The sequence below is a fragment of the Coptis chinensis genome, chromosome 7 (genome assembly GCF_015680905.1).
Source record: "Coptis chinensis isolate HL-2020 chromosome 7, ASM1568090v1, whole genome shotgun sequence".
In the NCBI taxonomy this organism is placed as follows: Eukaryota; Viridiplantae; Streptophyta; class Magnoliopsida; order Ranunculales; family Ranunculaceae; genus Coptis; species Coptis chinensis.
Window position 1 is genome coordinate 27,788,185 of NC_141462.1, and position 16,577 is coordinate 27,804,761.

General features: G+C 35.3%; 2 protein-coding genes and 1 long non-coding RNA gene across 3 annotated transcripts; 1 reads left to right on the forward strand and 2 right to left on the reverse strand.

Annotated features, from left to right (window-relative positions):
- The first annotated feature begins 2,123 nt into the window (after positions 1 to 2,123).
- Positions 2,124 to 4,600, forward strand: LOC147486912 (expansin-A6). Its single transcript, XM_086573197.1, has 3 exons — positions 2,124 to 2,587; positions 2,681 to 2,999; positions 3,948 to 4,600. The coding sequence occupies exons 1-3, from the start codon at positions 2,440 to 2,442 to the stop codon at positions 4,255 to 4,257; spliced, it is 777 nt and encodes a 258-aa protein (XP_086429323.1). The 5' UTR covers positions 2,124 to 2,439; the 3' UTR covers positions 4,258 to 4,600.
- Positions 4,601 to 7,716: 3,116 nt separating this feature from the next.
- Positions 7,717 to 9,616, reverse strand: LOC147486913 (uncharacterized). The gene is made up of 2 exons (XR_015201805.1): positions 9,401 to 9,616; positions 7,717 to 8,489 (listed from the first exon to the last, which is right to left on the reverse strand). It is a non-coding gene; the product is annotated as an uncharacterized LOC147486913 (long non-coding RNA).
- A 146-nt stretch (positions 9,617 to 9,762) lies between these two features.
- Positions 9,763 to 14,997, reverse strand: LOC147486914 (uncharacterized). Its single transcript, XM_086573192.1, has 6 exons — positions 14,396 to 14,997; positions 14,020 to 14,300; positions 13,610 to 13,942; positions 10,613 to 10,831; positions 10,273 to 10,482; positions 9,763 to 10,138 (listed from the first exon to the last, which is right to left on the reverse strand). The coding sequence occupies exons 1-6, from the start codon at positions 14,601 to 14,603 to the stop codon at positions 9,905 to 9,907; spliced, it is 1,485 nt and encodes a 494-aa protein (XP_086429318.1). The 5' UTR covers positions 14,604 to 14,997; the 3' UTR covers positions 9,763 to 9,904.
- Between the last annotated feature and the right edge of the window lie 1,580 nt (positions 14,998 to 16,577).

The window sequence follows — 16,577 nt, forward strand, 5'->3', positions numbered from 1 at the left end:
CTGCATTGCTTTCTTTTCCCTTTTTCTTCGATTGTTTTTAGTGACATCGACTTTAATATGCTTTGCTCTACAGTTGCCATATTTGGCCTATTAAATGGACTGGTTTGATTTCAGACTTGCTTTAATTTCTACTACATTAACCTATTAAGAGTAGAAATTTGGAATCAGACTCAGGAAGCAAATTCCAAAAAATGCAATGCAACCAACTTTGTTACTTTGTTTAGTTTTCAATAGTGGATGAGTTTGACTCTTGGAAGTGGTGTTCACAAGCAAATTTAGCAATGTGTATCCGACCATAAATTTGTGTTTGCCATGAAAAGATGAAAAGGAATTAAAATTGTACGCGCGTTTGCTTTAAAACTACATCTAGCAATTGAAACTTTGAAAGGCATACCTCATCAAGACTCAGCCATTGTGTTACTGTACTGGTCTAAGTATAAAGCTTGGTCGCTTAAGTCAGTCCTGAGGTTAGGCATCCATACATTTATGAAATACAACAATTTCCAAGTGTAAGTAAAGATCCAAACTTGAGATCTCATCAATGGCTACTCACGATTTCGAATGGAATGTCGGAATTTCATTGGATATTTTGATTTAAAAAAAAATAGAAAAAACTATATAAAATCAAAATATTAATAATTTCGAAATGAGTTGAAATCAAAATGTGATATGGGTCGAAATATTATAAATTTCAGTTTTTTCAGATTTTTGGAATTCCCAAATCTCAAACTATGGATCTCATGCGAATTTGGTTGCTAGTACAAATGTAAATATGTAGTCAAAGAAACGTATATTTAAGAAACAAAAATAGGTGAATGTTTTTATAGTTGACCTCAAAATCAAAATTTAACGAGCTTAAACCGCAATTTTAAATTTTAAACAACAAGTTCAATATAAAATGAGCTGAATATAAGCAACAAGTTAGTATTGGCGGACCAGGCAATGTGTCTGCGTAAGGCTCGAGATGGGACCCATTAGTACGGTAAATCCCGGCGTGATACTTGGGAAAATTGGGCCCACTAATTGTGGGGTGATGCTTCGGTTGTTAGAAAACTCGAAAACCCTAAACAATAACACGTCATCTTATGGACCCTTGGTTCGGGTATGGACTTGCTCCGTGTCCTTTTTACTGTTAAAAAGAAAGTCCTCAAATCACAGCCGCTAGTAACGGCACAACTTGCGATTGAAGCAAAGTGGCTTCACACTATCAACTTTTTGTCTCTTATAAACCTAAAGTCAGCAATACCCTTAACCAGTACAAAGTATCGAGACATATTGAAATGTTTGCTGAGATATGAGGAATCGGCACAATAATTTGGAGTTTTGATACGATCTACGTTGCGATATTTACTACATTATAGTGTTACACTTTTGATGAATGCAAAATATCAAGGGAAAATGGGAAATAGCAATTGCTGACTATTGTACATACTCCGTCCTTCCATGTCGATAATTAGCATGGTTTCTTTGGATTCTAATTGTAAATGGTAATTGTAATTATATAGAAGAGACTCATTTATTTATTTATTTTAAACAAAATAGAAGATAATTATGTTATTTGAGTGAGATTAGAAAAGGTTTTTAAATTATCAATAATAAAATAGGACTTGTTTTAATTTCAATGTGAAAAATGGGATAATTATTTAATTTAAGTGACATTAGAGAGGTGTTTCTAAATTATTAATAAACAAAAAGATTTTATTCAAATTATATTAATAAAAGTAGGATTTATTCTAGATTTAGTGAGGGAGGTATTTCTAAATTAAGTAAATAAAGAGATTTAAATTTGCCTAATCAAGAATTGAGAGGCGTCCGAATGACCGGCTATCATATAGTGTAGAGATTCATAGTTCGGGATTTCAGAATTTTTAAAATTTTAACAAATTTAAAAACTGAAATTTATAATATTTCAACCCATGTTATATTTAAAATTTTAACAAATTTCAAAATTATTAATATTTCAACTCTATATTGTTTTTTTCAATTTTTTGAAAAACCAAAATATTGGATAGAATTCTGATATTCCATTTGGAATAATGAACACTGGGTATATTAGTATATATTGAAAAGTATTGTGGTATAAATAAACGTATAATAGGTTTGTTCAATATTTTCAGTTTTGTAGTGATTGATCGTTGATATTTTAAGCGTAGGCAACTAGGCACTGAGAATATCAAGAGAACAGCAAGGGTAAAAACGTCTAAATCTTTAAGTGAAAGAAAACGATTTTTTTTGGAAATTCTATAAAAAAAATAATGCCAAGGGCCACACTACCATTAATGAGATGTCATAATTACGTACCCTGCCATTGAGGTATCTCTGCCCTGACATCCTCCTTTAAGTAGTCCACCATCCTCACCTCTTTCCTTCATCTTCATTTCCACCCCTCATCTCTTTTCTCTCTCTGTACTCCTTTTTTTAAGTTGTAGTGAGAGAAAAATGGCTCTGTTAAGAGCATTTTGCATTATTTCCCTCATCTCATTTTTGACTCTTGTTGAAGCTAGAATCCCTGGTGTTTATTCCGGTGGTGCATGGGAAAGTGCTCATGCTACTTTCTATGGTGGCAGTGATGCTTCTGGAACAATGGGTAAGTAGTATTTTCTCTCATTCACATTTCACTACCATGCGCCATTACTTGAAAACCCAACTTCTAACTAACTCTGTTTTCTCATTTTTTCAGGTGGGGCTTGTGGATATGGAAACCTTTACAGCCAAGGATACGGTGTAAACACAGCAGCATTAAGTACAGCACTTTTCAACAATGGATTAAGTTGTGGTGCTTGTTTTGAACTGAAATGTGCTAATGACCCAAGATGGTGCCATGCTGGTAGTCCATCTATCCTCGTTACTGCTACTAATTTCTGCCCACCTAACTTTGCCCAACCTAGTGACAATGGTGGTTGGTGTAACCCTCCTCGTCCTCATTTCGATCTTGCAATGCCTATGTTTCTTAAGATTGCTGAATATCGTGCCGGTATCGTTCCCGTTGCTTTTCGGAGGTAAGAGATTCGTTTTTGAGCATTTATCTCTTTTCTTTACATTTTTAACGCTTTGTGTGATGTCATATTTGTTTGCTTTGTTGCTTTAAGTCAAGCTTTGTCAATTTTCCGGCGTTTTCCCTTATTTTCCAAGTTTTGGCAGTTATTACCAGAACTTTGATAGGATAGTACGAGGCGGATAGTACCATGTCTAATGACCAAAATGTCTTTACATGACCAATTTTAGCTCTAAATAAGGGCGTGATCTCAAAAAAAATAGTGGTAACAGACTAACAGTATAGCATTTTAAGGGTAGTGCGGTCAATTGAAAGTGATTACTGATGTTTTTTGGATTTTAAGGGTAGTGCGGTCATTTGAAAGTGATTACTGATGTTTTTGGGCCTTGGGAGTTTGGATATGTAAAGCTGGTTGCTATTCATGATTTTAAGCCATTTTAGTTGGGTGAAAATTTAAAGCACAAAAAAGTTGAAACCTAGCAAACCAAATGGGTCTATGTTTTCGCAAACACTGGTCCTTTAGACGGTAAAAATCTGGACCCTGTCCTAAAATTTATGGTCCTTTGATGTTGATGAAGTATGGGTGTATTATTGGAGATGTAGTACGAAATTCTGGTCTCCCAGGACCAGAAGATCTACAATCATGATTTTGTACCAGAGCCAACCACAGAGAAAAAAGAGAATGGGGACAGTGTGTGTTTTTCACGCCTATGTTTTCTGTGGCAGAAACCCTAAGCCCCAGTATATATATGGGTCCAAAGCAAGCTCTGTCACCAATGTAAACATATTCCACGCGTTTTACACAGCATCCAATGCAACTGAAGACCACTTTTTCGTTTTCACCGTTTTCCGTTAAAATCTAGTCTTTTACTATATACAACTTCTAAAATGTCAAGACTCAAAACAGCCCTTCTAACATGTTATTTGTACTTTACTTTTTTTGTCCACACAGGGTGCCGTGTAGGAAATTAGGAGGGATCAGATTCACGATCAACGGCTTCCGTTACTTCAACTTGATTCTAGTCTCAAACGTGGCTGGTGCAGGAGATATTACCCGTGTGATGGTGAAGGGTACGAAAACAGGTTGGATGACCATGAGTCGTAACTGGGGGCAAAATTGGCAATCTAATTCAATTTTGGTGGGCCAGGCACTTTCTTTCCGTGTTACTGGCAGTGATCGTCGCACATCCACTTCATGGAATATCGCTCCAGCTCACTGGCAATTCGGTCAAACTTTCGTTGGCAAAAATTTCAGAGTCTAGTTTTTTTACTTAATGAAATTTCCCGCCCATATAGCCTTTTTTTTTGGCGCCATTTTTACTTTTTTTATTGAGAAAGGAGATGAGGGTGAGTGTGACAACTTTTTACAATGTGGGGTTGTTTATTAGGTTGGAGAAAAATGAAAAATGTAGGGAGTGCTGAAGCGGCTGCAAAAAGGATGTAGCCCGCAGCTTTTGATATATAGTAGTTTCTTATAATATAAAGTACTAATATGGTTTCAGTATATCACTGAATGGACTGGGATTACTGTCTCTAATTGTCTTATGTTCAAGACACTTTTTGTTGGGTAATTGTATTCTAATATAATCTACTGTTTTCTACATCTATTTTTAGTGCACAAATGTCGAATCTGATGAATGAGTTGATGTGTTTTATCTATTTGATTTAGTTTACATTTCGTACATAGTTGAGGAAGTGCTGATTATTTAATTGTATCTACTCAAATTAAATTAATACATTCTATTGTTGGGTGTGAAAATCAGACATCATGTGTTCTAGTTCCAAAGGAGTAAATGTTCAAACTTGGATAAGAATAATGGATAAGTACATTCATGTGCATTGCTAATGAAATGCATATTACCTAACAAAAATGAACAGAATATATTCGGATCTATATTGTAACAGCAAATGTCGCCAGGTGATTGATTGGTAGTAAAAATAGGTAAATTTAAAACAAGAGGATCGAATATGTTCTGGTTCCAACTTCCAAATGAATAAATGATCTACTTGGATAAAAGAATATTGCATAGAAAGCACAAGGTTGCACAACTTGCTTCTTTGGATTCTCTTGTTGTTTTATTTTTAACTTAAGGAAAGTTGACATACCTCCTGATCGCGTTCAATTGTTCAAACTTGCCCGAATGTGAATTCTTGACATAAATTTCGTACATGGTTAAATTGAATAGGTGGGTCACGAGAATATGGCAGATGCTCCCTTTAGATCGAAAACTTTAACATGAATGGGCCCTCGTGTTCTCTCATGGGTCAGATCAATCGTCCAGAACTACTACGGCTACCCCTGTAGGTTGTAGTCAACTGTTCAAATAATGTACGATCAATGTGGCAATCAATCAACTGTTATATAATCAAAATTGATATAGAGATTGTTTTTTTTACAATATTTTTAGAGCTGTTCTTCAGTGCGCGAGATGTATTGTGCGCAGGTTATGTGGGCCTTTGGATCAGTACTTCTGCCGTCCTATACACACGCACCCCCTGGTATGAGTGGCTGTGATTTCACAGCACACCATACGACCTGCGCAGGGTAGATTTAGCCATATTTTTATACAACATTTTATATAATATTTTTTTAAAAATATGAATTAAGTCTTAATTCATAATAGATGTAATTTCTCTATTATGGAGATTATTTCTATAAAAATTCAGTTCATTTGAAAACTCTTAATCATTAAAAAAAATTACTCTCAATCTATGAATTTTTATCAACAGTCTAAAAATATCAATTTATAATTTTTTTTTAACACACTTAGAGAAATTTAAAATATTGATTTTTTGTGGAGGACATATTCATAGTGAGAATATTTTCTCAACAAAAAATTGATTCTTAAAACATCTTGAAAAATTTGGTAAAAATATTGTATAAAAATATTGTAACCAGAATCTACTCCTATATATTTGTTTTATGATCATTAGTTGATAAAATACCCAAATAGAGAAACTTATGTTAGTATAGATAGATTCATTATTATAGAAAAACACTAGTACGAGTGTTGAGTGTTCCAAGTCTTAAGGATGGATTCGCACTCTTTGCAGTACAAGCATAGACCATTTTTTCATGATCATAAGGCGAGAGAATGCGCACTTGATTTTCTGTAATCATTTATTCCATTGCAGCGGAGGGGTTGCATAGTTTTATGGAAAACAATTTTTCAGCAATTACAAAAGAAATTGTGCTTATCGCGTAATAAATTAATCTGTCAGCCAACTTTTCGTTAATAAGGCATTTGGTACTACAAGTTATGACCATAAGAAAGGAACTATTAACTATATATATATATATATATATATATATATATATATATATACACGCCAAAGTATTTTAGGAGCTATAAGTTACCGCTTACTTGAATTCCAAGACTTGTTAGAATTGTAGGCTTGTAGAGTTGTAGCCATATTCTGCATCCTGGATTGGTAGATATACACCGAATGTTGGATCTACTGTGTAAATATATTTTTTAGTCACGACCTTACAATCTCAGAGAATTAGATTTGTATAAGATATTTAACTGAACTCAGGTCTATGTTGTGAGTTGCTTACGTATTCAGTTCTCTGATGAACTGGAATCAAATCAGACGTAGTTCATCTTGAATGACTGAGTCAGAGATGGAGAGAATGTGAGCATGGAGCTCCTCCCTTTTGTTTGGTAGTTCCCTTATCATTTATAGCCCATGACATTTGGTCAATGAGACTCTTGAATGAGTTTAAATGGAAGATAAATGAGTGCATGGTTGCTGTTATAGAATTGTTTTAACAGTTGTCTTTTTTTTCTTTGAGCGTTACAAAACCTGGCTGAGCAACCTGGCAGGTCTTAATATAGTTATGTGATGAGTTGTGCTGGACATGTGCATAATATACATTGATTGCATATATTAGTCCCTCACACACTGGTTGGATACTTAGATAGTTTGCTGTATACCGGGATTACGAGGACAATTGAGTTAATGGCATAGATTAGATCATAAGACTATAAATGTGATTTTCAGGTTTTGCAGATGTGTGAATCCAATATTACAACACGGTAGGATGTGGTTTTCCCTCTTTGGTTGAATGGTTGATGGTCTTAATGTTGTATCGATGGTTGTAAACTTGTAATTGGTAGCTGAAGTACAGAAACTACACGAGGGAGAACAGAGTAGTAGAGACAACAAGACACACCACCATTTCCAGTAGGGATCATCGCTCACGTTTATTACATACTGCAGGCAAAGTAGCAAAATAATATCATCTATTGATCATTGATGTACATGCTATCAAGCAATTACTTTGAATGGTTGGTCAGAGTCATTTTGCAACAATAACCCACAATTCACAGACATAGCTTATCAAAAAAAAAGTTCAGACATGGCTCTGATGCTCAGGTGGTTGGGACTTGGATTTCTGTATAAAATATGGTCAACTTAACATTAATTCTTAGATTTTGTAGCTCAATACATTGAATAGTGAATGCCAATGTGGGCCATGTATTGATGTATAACTAAATATGCCACCTACGTGCATACTGGCATACTGCTGATCCGGTACTAATAAGATCTGCATTGAAGGGAAATATTGTGTCTAGATTTTCTTGTTCTCCCACCTTGTACTCGTCTAATTTAGGTTTTTAGAGTAGGAGCTGAAGCTTAGACAGAAATAAATCATAGTCATAGATGATGGAAAATCTTAAGTGCATGGAAACCAAATTGATCTCAAAGATTATGCAGAAGAAATGAGGAGTTTGTAATATATAATGTACAAAAGAACCAAACTAAAGAAGTATAACTGTTCTTGCTGAGTTAGATCCTGTCCAAGGTTATTTAAGAAAATACAAAGTCAAGTAAAATGGATGCAAATTACATTGGTCACTTCACTCACTTGTGTCATGAACTCTTTCATTTCATCCTACAGCCTCAACTCGAAATTTCGGTGTATCCGAAACAAGTCAAACAACAACGAATTCTAATTACCATTTTAATTTTTATCATCCTCAAATTGCAGAAGGTGGCCAAAAATAATACAATGGCCAATTTCAAATCTCCAACTTGCACAGTCTTTTTCTCTTTTATAAAAAGAAGTGATGATGGCGGTAAGCTTCCAAAACGAAACAACTTGAAGGAACAGAAGAAAATAGAACAGAATCTTATATATCTTCAGTATCTGCTACTACTTCTATAACGACTACTACTTTCGGTAGATAAGATTAAAAAAGTGTGGCTGAATCTACTACTGCAGATATAATATGCTGATGATCGAGAACCTTTCAAGCAGAGTCCCAAACACACCATCCCTGAATCCAAATAATACAGTAGTTAGGGGCACTTAGTTCTGTCCTTCTCCAACTGGATAATGAGAGCCAACTTTGTTTTATTGTCATCTAAGAATCTACATGGAAGAATGAGGAGTAAGTGAGGTAGTTCATTCCTTTAACACTTTATCTTCTCATTTTGTCTGCCACAGAAAAACACCCACCTCACAGAGATTTGATCCATTCTGCAACTGTAAGTATTGCATCCACAAATTCGGGTTAAATGGCTACAATATGAAGAGTATCACCTTATCCTACTGTGTGTGGTGGATTTAATCATACAGTCAAATGGGTTTGTTTTCTTCGTAAATGCTATCTGACATCTCAGTTCACTCTGCTACTCCTAATTTATCAACTTCTCAGTGTCCTGCTATCCGAAGTGTTTGGAGTTCGCTACCATCATTCAATTTATTTAAACTCATATATTTCAAGTATGTAGTGTAGTTCATAGAATCCGAAAAGCTCTTTTATAACACTCAAATCATTCGAACTAGACTAGCAGCTTAAGCATGTACTCCTAACTGAAACATGCTCTAGATTATCATTGAGCAGTTCCTTAAATTCAGAACGTACTAATAGGTATGTGAAAATTCAGCTAAAAGTGGTATAGTACATTGGTGATTAAGGTCAGGTAACACCTGACAACCTTTTACATTTAGAAATTGGAATTTACGCAAATAAGCCCCATGAAAACAAGAAACTCAGACAAGGGTCATATGCCGATCGTACAATCACACTTCTGTTATCAGGTGTTTTCTGAGCTGATTGCAGAGTAAGAGTAGAAAGCAACGTTACGATCCTAAATTAAAGATTCATGAGATGTCTCATGTTGGAGCAAATGGATATTTACTTTGAGAGATAGAGAGAGAGGGAGTTGGAATAGTATCTCTTTGTCCGACAGTTGATTCGAAATTTGTGGTGAATTCTCATGATCCTAAACCTAGGAGTTGGGACCCTAATCTGTGTATGAAACTATGCTGAACTGTGTTCTTCTATAAAGCAAAATCAACATCTCTCACTACGTTTAACAAGTGTTTCTCAAAGAAGAACATCAAGTACAACAAAAAGGAGGAAAAAAAAAGCTGGCATGGATGAGATTTACCTCCTAAGCAAGAGTTTCCATATTTAATAAAGAAGTTCCTCCATACAAAACCACCGACGACTATAATTATACTTTCTTCTACCACACTTCTTCATATATATAGAACTTCTGCTTGCGTAACAGAAGTGCAGTAAATCACAACTATTTTTTTGCGCATCACCGACTTCAACAAGAATAATGTTTCTTGACGAGTAGACTTTCTGCACCCATGCATGCGGGCCATGGACCCCTACCCCCCCACACACACACACACACCAGAATTGTTACTGACAGTAATTATCAAAACATCTGGAACTCATGGGTAGCTAACATTTCGTTATTTAGTGCTTAGTAAGATATTAGAATTCAAAGAGATTGGCCTATGAAAAGTAACCAGATTAGATCGACAAAAATCTTATCAACAAAATTTAGTTCTGATCAAATAATAACTCAATTAACTCAAGGATCACTCCAATAGGTCAAAAATTCTGTCTTCCTGAAATGATAAGACCGATTACGTCCTTGTCATGATTTGATCTTAATTAAACAAGTCTCAAGACACTTCAAAATGAAATGAATAGCTTCCTTCAGTGTGGCCTTTCTACGTTCTCGAAAGTTCCACAGCTCAGGAGCCACATACCTCCCGCTTGGATTGTGCTCGTTAATCTCCTTCAGTGCTGTAAGCACAGCATCATATACTTCCCAACCCCACACTTTTCTGAGCATTACCAACTTCTCATCATTTAAATCTATCGTTTCCTGCATAATTCAGTAATAAGATTGAATCAAATCCAGAAACTGAGAAAGATAACCAATGAAATGTCCTCTTTCCAAACAAAGGCCTGAAAAGTCAAATGGGAAGTGCCACTGAGTTAGAGATATATATCACGTACTTGCAGTTTTCCAAATAAGGTAATCCTCTTAAAAGGATGCCACTCTGGATCACAAATTTGTTTTTGCCACAGCGAACATAGATCAAGAGCCACTTCCTGTTCTTCAGTTGATAAAAGATTAAAGCAAGCCCTTTGAAACGGCTCGGGGTTCAATTCCCCAAGTTGCTTGATACCAATAGGAGTAAGGATTGCTTGGTAGTCTTGTAAACCCTAGGTATTATGGATAGGTCAGTTTTGTAGCATCAGCATTTCTCAAGTAAAGGGAAAGTACAAATCATTGAATATGAACAATCATAGAGCAGTTCGAAACAAGAAAATAAATAAATAAAGAAGTCCGTACGTTAATTAATTCTTTGCGAGCTTCCTGTAGCTCGCGGTTGCTCATAGTTTCTTTGACAATCAGAGTTCCATTGAGAGTTTCCAGATGTTCCAAGTCACTGTTCTTCTCTTCCAATTCTTTGCTCAAAGCTTCAATCTTCTTCTGTAATTCAGCAATTTCATCTCCCCTATTCTCCAGCGATGAAGACTGTCCTTCCAGATCATTTATTTGCCTTCTCAACTGCATTCCAGTACACAACTTTGATGATGACTATTGCAATATACAATTGCAAAATACAACAGAAAATGATACAAACAACATTAAAGACGTTGCATTTGCTTATTGTCTACGAATTTGGTAGCATCAAGAAATCGTAAGAGAATCATTTCACAAGAAAAGTAAACTCATTACTATAAAAAAGGTACTTGCTTATTGTGTCTTTAGTGTGTGCGACTTTTTATACCAAATTGTATCTTTTTTGTTTGACAAGTGATCTTTATTAAGAGGGTAGTGCATAGCACATTACAGTAAAAACTAAAAAATAAAACAGTGAGTGAGGACCTCACTTGGTTACATAGAAGGAAAAGCAAAAACAGACAACAAACTCCCCACAAAGACCACCAGCATCACTCTCCCACTAAGACATTCGACCAGTCTAAAACAAGGTCTTTTAACCTATAATTCCTCCTTTGATATGTAGAGGACATCCAATGCCACAATATCCCTTTAACCTCTAGCACAGTACTCCGAACTGATAGCCCTTTGCTCCTGAAAATATGGTTGTTTCTTGTTTTCCACAGCACCCATATAGTTGCATACGGTAATAAACGTCATATCTTGTCACCAAAGCATCCATATCTTCTCCTTGGCCATAGTGATAGAAAATCTTGTAAGGACTCAGCTTGTGCAAGTAGTGGGAAAGCTATTACCCTTGGTTGTGTCAACTCTGCCCACACCTTTAAAGCGAAAGAGCAGTGTAGGAAAAGATGACAAAGTTCTCATTAAATGTGTCGCACATTGAACATACTGGAGACACAATAGTCCCCGTCTCTGAGCACATCACCAGTGAGAATGCAACCCAAAACGGTCTCCCAAAAGATAATTTTCACCATCAATATTTGATGGGAACCTGCCACACCAGTGGAGCGGATTTCAAGACAGAAAAGTAGTAATCCAAGATATCTGGTTCCCCCACAGAATGCTATTACAACTTTGAATGCCCCCATATGTGCAGTGTTGCAAAAAGATGCCAACAAGATCACCAATATATCGTTCCTGCTTTTTGAATCACTTTTACCAAACCAAAACCCCAAAGTGAAAATACATAAAATGCAACTGTAACTTTTGAATCATTGTCTCAAGGCACTATCCACAGCAAGTTTGAAATTCTCCCCAAATAAGATCTATATGTCAAGCAAGACAAAATATCTTGAATTTTACCGTACCTATCTAACCTCAACAAACTGAAAACTTGAACTCTTGATTTGTATCATGCACACGTATATGAACAAAATCTGTTTTTTGCTTAATCAAAGACTTGAAACAACCGATTGACGTGTTCTTCTAGGGGATTAAAAAACGGATCGATATAGCTACCTTCGATGTCTGATGAAACACAATCAAGCAAATTAATGTCCTTCCTACAAGCATCAATAATAGGTGGTGTTTGTTCCAGCAAATATTCCATATAAACCTCATGTGCATTGCACATGTTCCACTTCTAGATGATTCTCACCGGACCTTTGTAACACAATCAAGCACATTAATATCTTCCCTACAAGCATAAAAGATAGGTGGTGTTTGTTCTAGCAAATATTCCATATGAGCCTCATGCGATCTGCACATGTTCCACTTGTAGGAAATTCTTACCAGACCTTTGTAGCTATAAATACCAGGTATGTGTTTAAGTACATATTGTCCTTTAAATTTTAGTTTCCTTTTCTCCCAGTCACAATTCTCGGCTATCCCTCCTTTTGTGTCGCCTCACACAAAAAAGTCCTTATCCAAACTTACATTCAAATTCTTCTTTTGCATTATTTAGAGGTGTAATCTAAATTGCTAGAATTCTTCAGTCGAAAGATCTATCTTATCAATAAACCTAAATATGGATAATACTTGCAAACATTTAATACGTGTAATTAATTTCTGTTATTTATAGTTTCCTAGAGTAGAGAAAATTTTCAACCATTACGCATATTAGTATATTACCTACGCTCAGCATGAACTCAAAGGCTAATATGACCTAGACAACTTTAAGGGGTTGTAAACATCGATTAAGATGCTATACAGTCAGCATCATGATGTCGAATTATGAATTTGAGCTTATAATTGCAGATAGTTGACACATTTCCATGAAAGCCTTTCTCAAAAGAAGCTCTGTATTGTCTACGATGCATATCCTCTATCATGGAAAGAAAAAATGGGCTTCTACTAAACACACCAAATCTCATTTAATGGAGGGTTGCCTGTAAATAGGCTGGAAGTTAAGAATTGATAAGAGATGTGCATACCACCCAACTTTCATATTAAATCACTGATCAGCTTAAAGACGTCACATTACTAACTCTTACAAGTTACTGCAGATGTTTGATGCATGTCCATGAATACCCTCTGAACTCAATTATATAGATACTATAGGAAGTATATGTAGATTTCTACTCTTCTGGAGAAGAACAGGCCACATCTCATTAACTACGACTTCCCACATCTTACTAGGTCTTACCTTTTGTAATCTGTGGAATTTCATACCATGCAAGACATTCATATCCACACATGTCATTACATCTGGAACGCCAGATTCTCAATAAATATAAAACTATTAGTAAAAAAATAAATCTGGAATCCCAGATGGATACCACAAGTGGCTATTCAGCACTGAAATGTCACACATTCACACCAAGAAACTCAATTTGTAACACTAACAACTTAATAAACATAGTAATAATGCATCCCCCCATCAAAGTAATAATGTGTTAATGGAAATAAGCAAATTCATGCAGTAATTTGTGGGTGATATACCTGGGGTAACTCAATCGAAAAACCACAAGCAAGAGGTTGTTCACCAGATGAACTATCAGCACAGGGATGGTTTATTACAGGTTTTTCTTCTAAGTCCATTGAAATCTCCTCTGCACCACAAGTTGGATAATGGCATCGGTTGTATACTGAAGAGATGTCCAAAGCAGCATAGCCGTTAAGCTGACTAACAAGTTTTTCTCGATTAATAGCATTATCTTCTACTAAGTCTTCATCACCATCCCATTCCTCATCATTGAATACTGATTCAAAGAATTCAGGATGCATGGGACCAGAACCGTTTTTCTTGTAAAGTTTGCATAAAACATAAGAATCCTGCAATCAAAACATCAGAGAATTAAAAAAAATTATCTAGAAAATATAGAAAACACGACTAAAAGAAAAATGCAAACCTTATCTGCAGCTACTGAATTCTCCAACACTTGTTGGTTCAAAGTATACTCTTGAATTACCCAATCGGTTCTGTCACTAGCCGGAGCACGGCCTCTATAAAACACAAGAGTCTTCTTGGAGCCAACAATCTGTGACTTGTAAGTAACATTTCGATCCCTACCAGTTATTTTCCAATAACCATGAGCTGTTGCCCTACTAGCTCTTGATCCTTTCGGATACTTTCGGTCTCTCCGGTTAAAAAAATACCATTTCTTATCTCCATTCACCAACACAGACTGGCCTACATTCCCACCAAAATTCCAAACAAATTCAACATTTTTACAACATCAAACAGAGATTTCTAAAAAATTCAAACATGAAATAATGAAACTTTACCTGGCAATTCTTCTGGATCCCATTTATAAAGATCAATCTCAGCTATAATAGCAAGATTAAGACAAGTCTGATCAGAGATTTTTCTTTTCAAGTAATATAAAACAAGCTCTTCATCAGTTGGATGGAAACGAAAACCAGGTGGAAGAGTAGCCCAAAGTTTCTTTCTCTCAATCTCTTCTCTTTCACTCACTACAACCATTTCTCCCATTGTTGTTATAACCCAAGCTCAAACAAGAAGAAACAAACTCCAATACTACTACATGTATCAAACTTTTTTGGAAACGAAGCATGGCAAAATAAGACAGCCCCAAGAATCCAATTTTAGTTTGTTAGAAACAGAATCTAAACACCATCTTATTAATTTCTTTTCTTTTTCTTTTTTATCCTAATTAAGAAAAAGAAAATTGGAATCTGATAAAAGATTCTTGAAATCTTGTTTCATTTTGTTTTGATGGGTCCTACTTTTATCTAACTTTTGTAGACTAAATTTGGGATACAAAATTAGTCATATATTAATTTTAATTTCGCTCTATAATAAATTACCATTTTTACTAGGCTTTCTCAATCCGGATTCTGAATAATCATCTTGGAGCAAATGAGTCACCTTCAAAAGGCCCATTGCAGGCTTTTATTTCTATTTCGGAATGGGCTTTTGTATTAGATCTTTATTTTCTTTCGGTTTTGAAACATCATAGTGGGCTTTTTAAGACAGATAACTCAGGAACCGTTTCAGCTCTCTGTGCTTCCTCCTCATCTATCTATCTATGTATCTCTACTACTAGTATAGCCTATAATGATCGTGGCCTCTTAAATTCATCCGGGACTTTTTCTGACGCATAATACCCTTGATGAATAATAAAATCATATGCCTACCTATTTATTAATGAGGACTACTTTGTCTTTTGATGTGTTTATAAATTTTCAGTACCAATATTGTCTTTAAATAAAATAATTGCTTAACACATTTAAATAGGGCCAATTAGTCTTTTCATGTGGGAATATATTCTAAAACCAAATCCACGCAATGCTCAATTGTACGCATTACTATAAATGCCATTTATTAATTATTAGTAATAATTGGGTTATTTAATAAGAGTTGTATTTAATCGACTAATAGCCTAATCTGAAAGTCTCTTCTCCCTTCTCTCCCATCTCTACTCTTTCTCATCAAACAAACGAAAAAGTCCTTCAACTTCTCTCTCACTAACTAATGGTTGCTCTCAAAGATGCAGTTGGTTTGGGTCTCTCAAAAAAGGAAGTCTTTCGCATGGATGTGACCCCCATTTCTAAGAGTCTTTAGTTCCAAGAGTGTGTTTTGCACTTGATCTGGCGGTCTTGGTAATAGTTGTAGTATACCGTAAAATAAATTTCTTTTCTTTGATGGATTTGTGGTCTAAGTCAATTTTATTTGCCTTTATTTGGTTTTTTACAAAGGAGGAGGAAGCTAGGAGGAAAAAATTTTCTGTTAATGCGCAAAGTACATCTTTTTCCTTTGTGCATGTAACGCCTTTGGAAATTGCGCAGACAAAATTATAGGTATTTCCATCATCCGTTAATGAATGATTGGTTTCTTTTATAAAAGATTTATATGAAAACTATGTATTATTCTCGCCCATAACTGTTTTGAAGATTCAAATTGGCATTTTATGTGGTGCCTTCGGATTCTCGATTATCATTCACTTGGCTCGGTGTAGATGTCATTGGTTCTACATTTTTTTTTTTCTTAAATATTAATTGTCTTCTTTTCGGTTAATTAACTTTAATTGTATTCTAAATAATCATATAATTTATGTTTTGATCTATCCTTTTTACGGCCTACACTTGAATATTCATTGCATGGATTGTTCCAAGGTAGAGCGTCTCATCAAGTGCAATTTGCAACTTCTCATTGCAAATGTATGGTCTTTGCCTAAATTTTTTCTATTTTTTCATTGGATTTTTGGTCTTTCAACATATGAATACCAAGTTGGCTCTATAAATTGCTATGATCTTTGATTTAATTGATTAGAACATTTACTTTTATTTCTTTTCATCGTTTCATTTATTATTCTTTGGTGTCCTTTTGGACATCTTGGACATACATCTTCTAGGTCCCTTGACTATAGGTCCTTAGTGTGGAGGAGAGTAGGTCGCCCGAGTACAAGTCATTGGTGTGTAGGTTGCCTAAAGCGTGTTAGGGAGA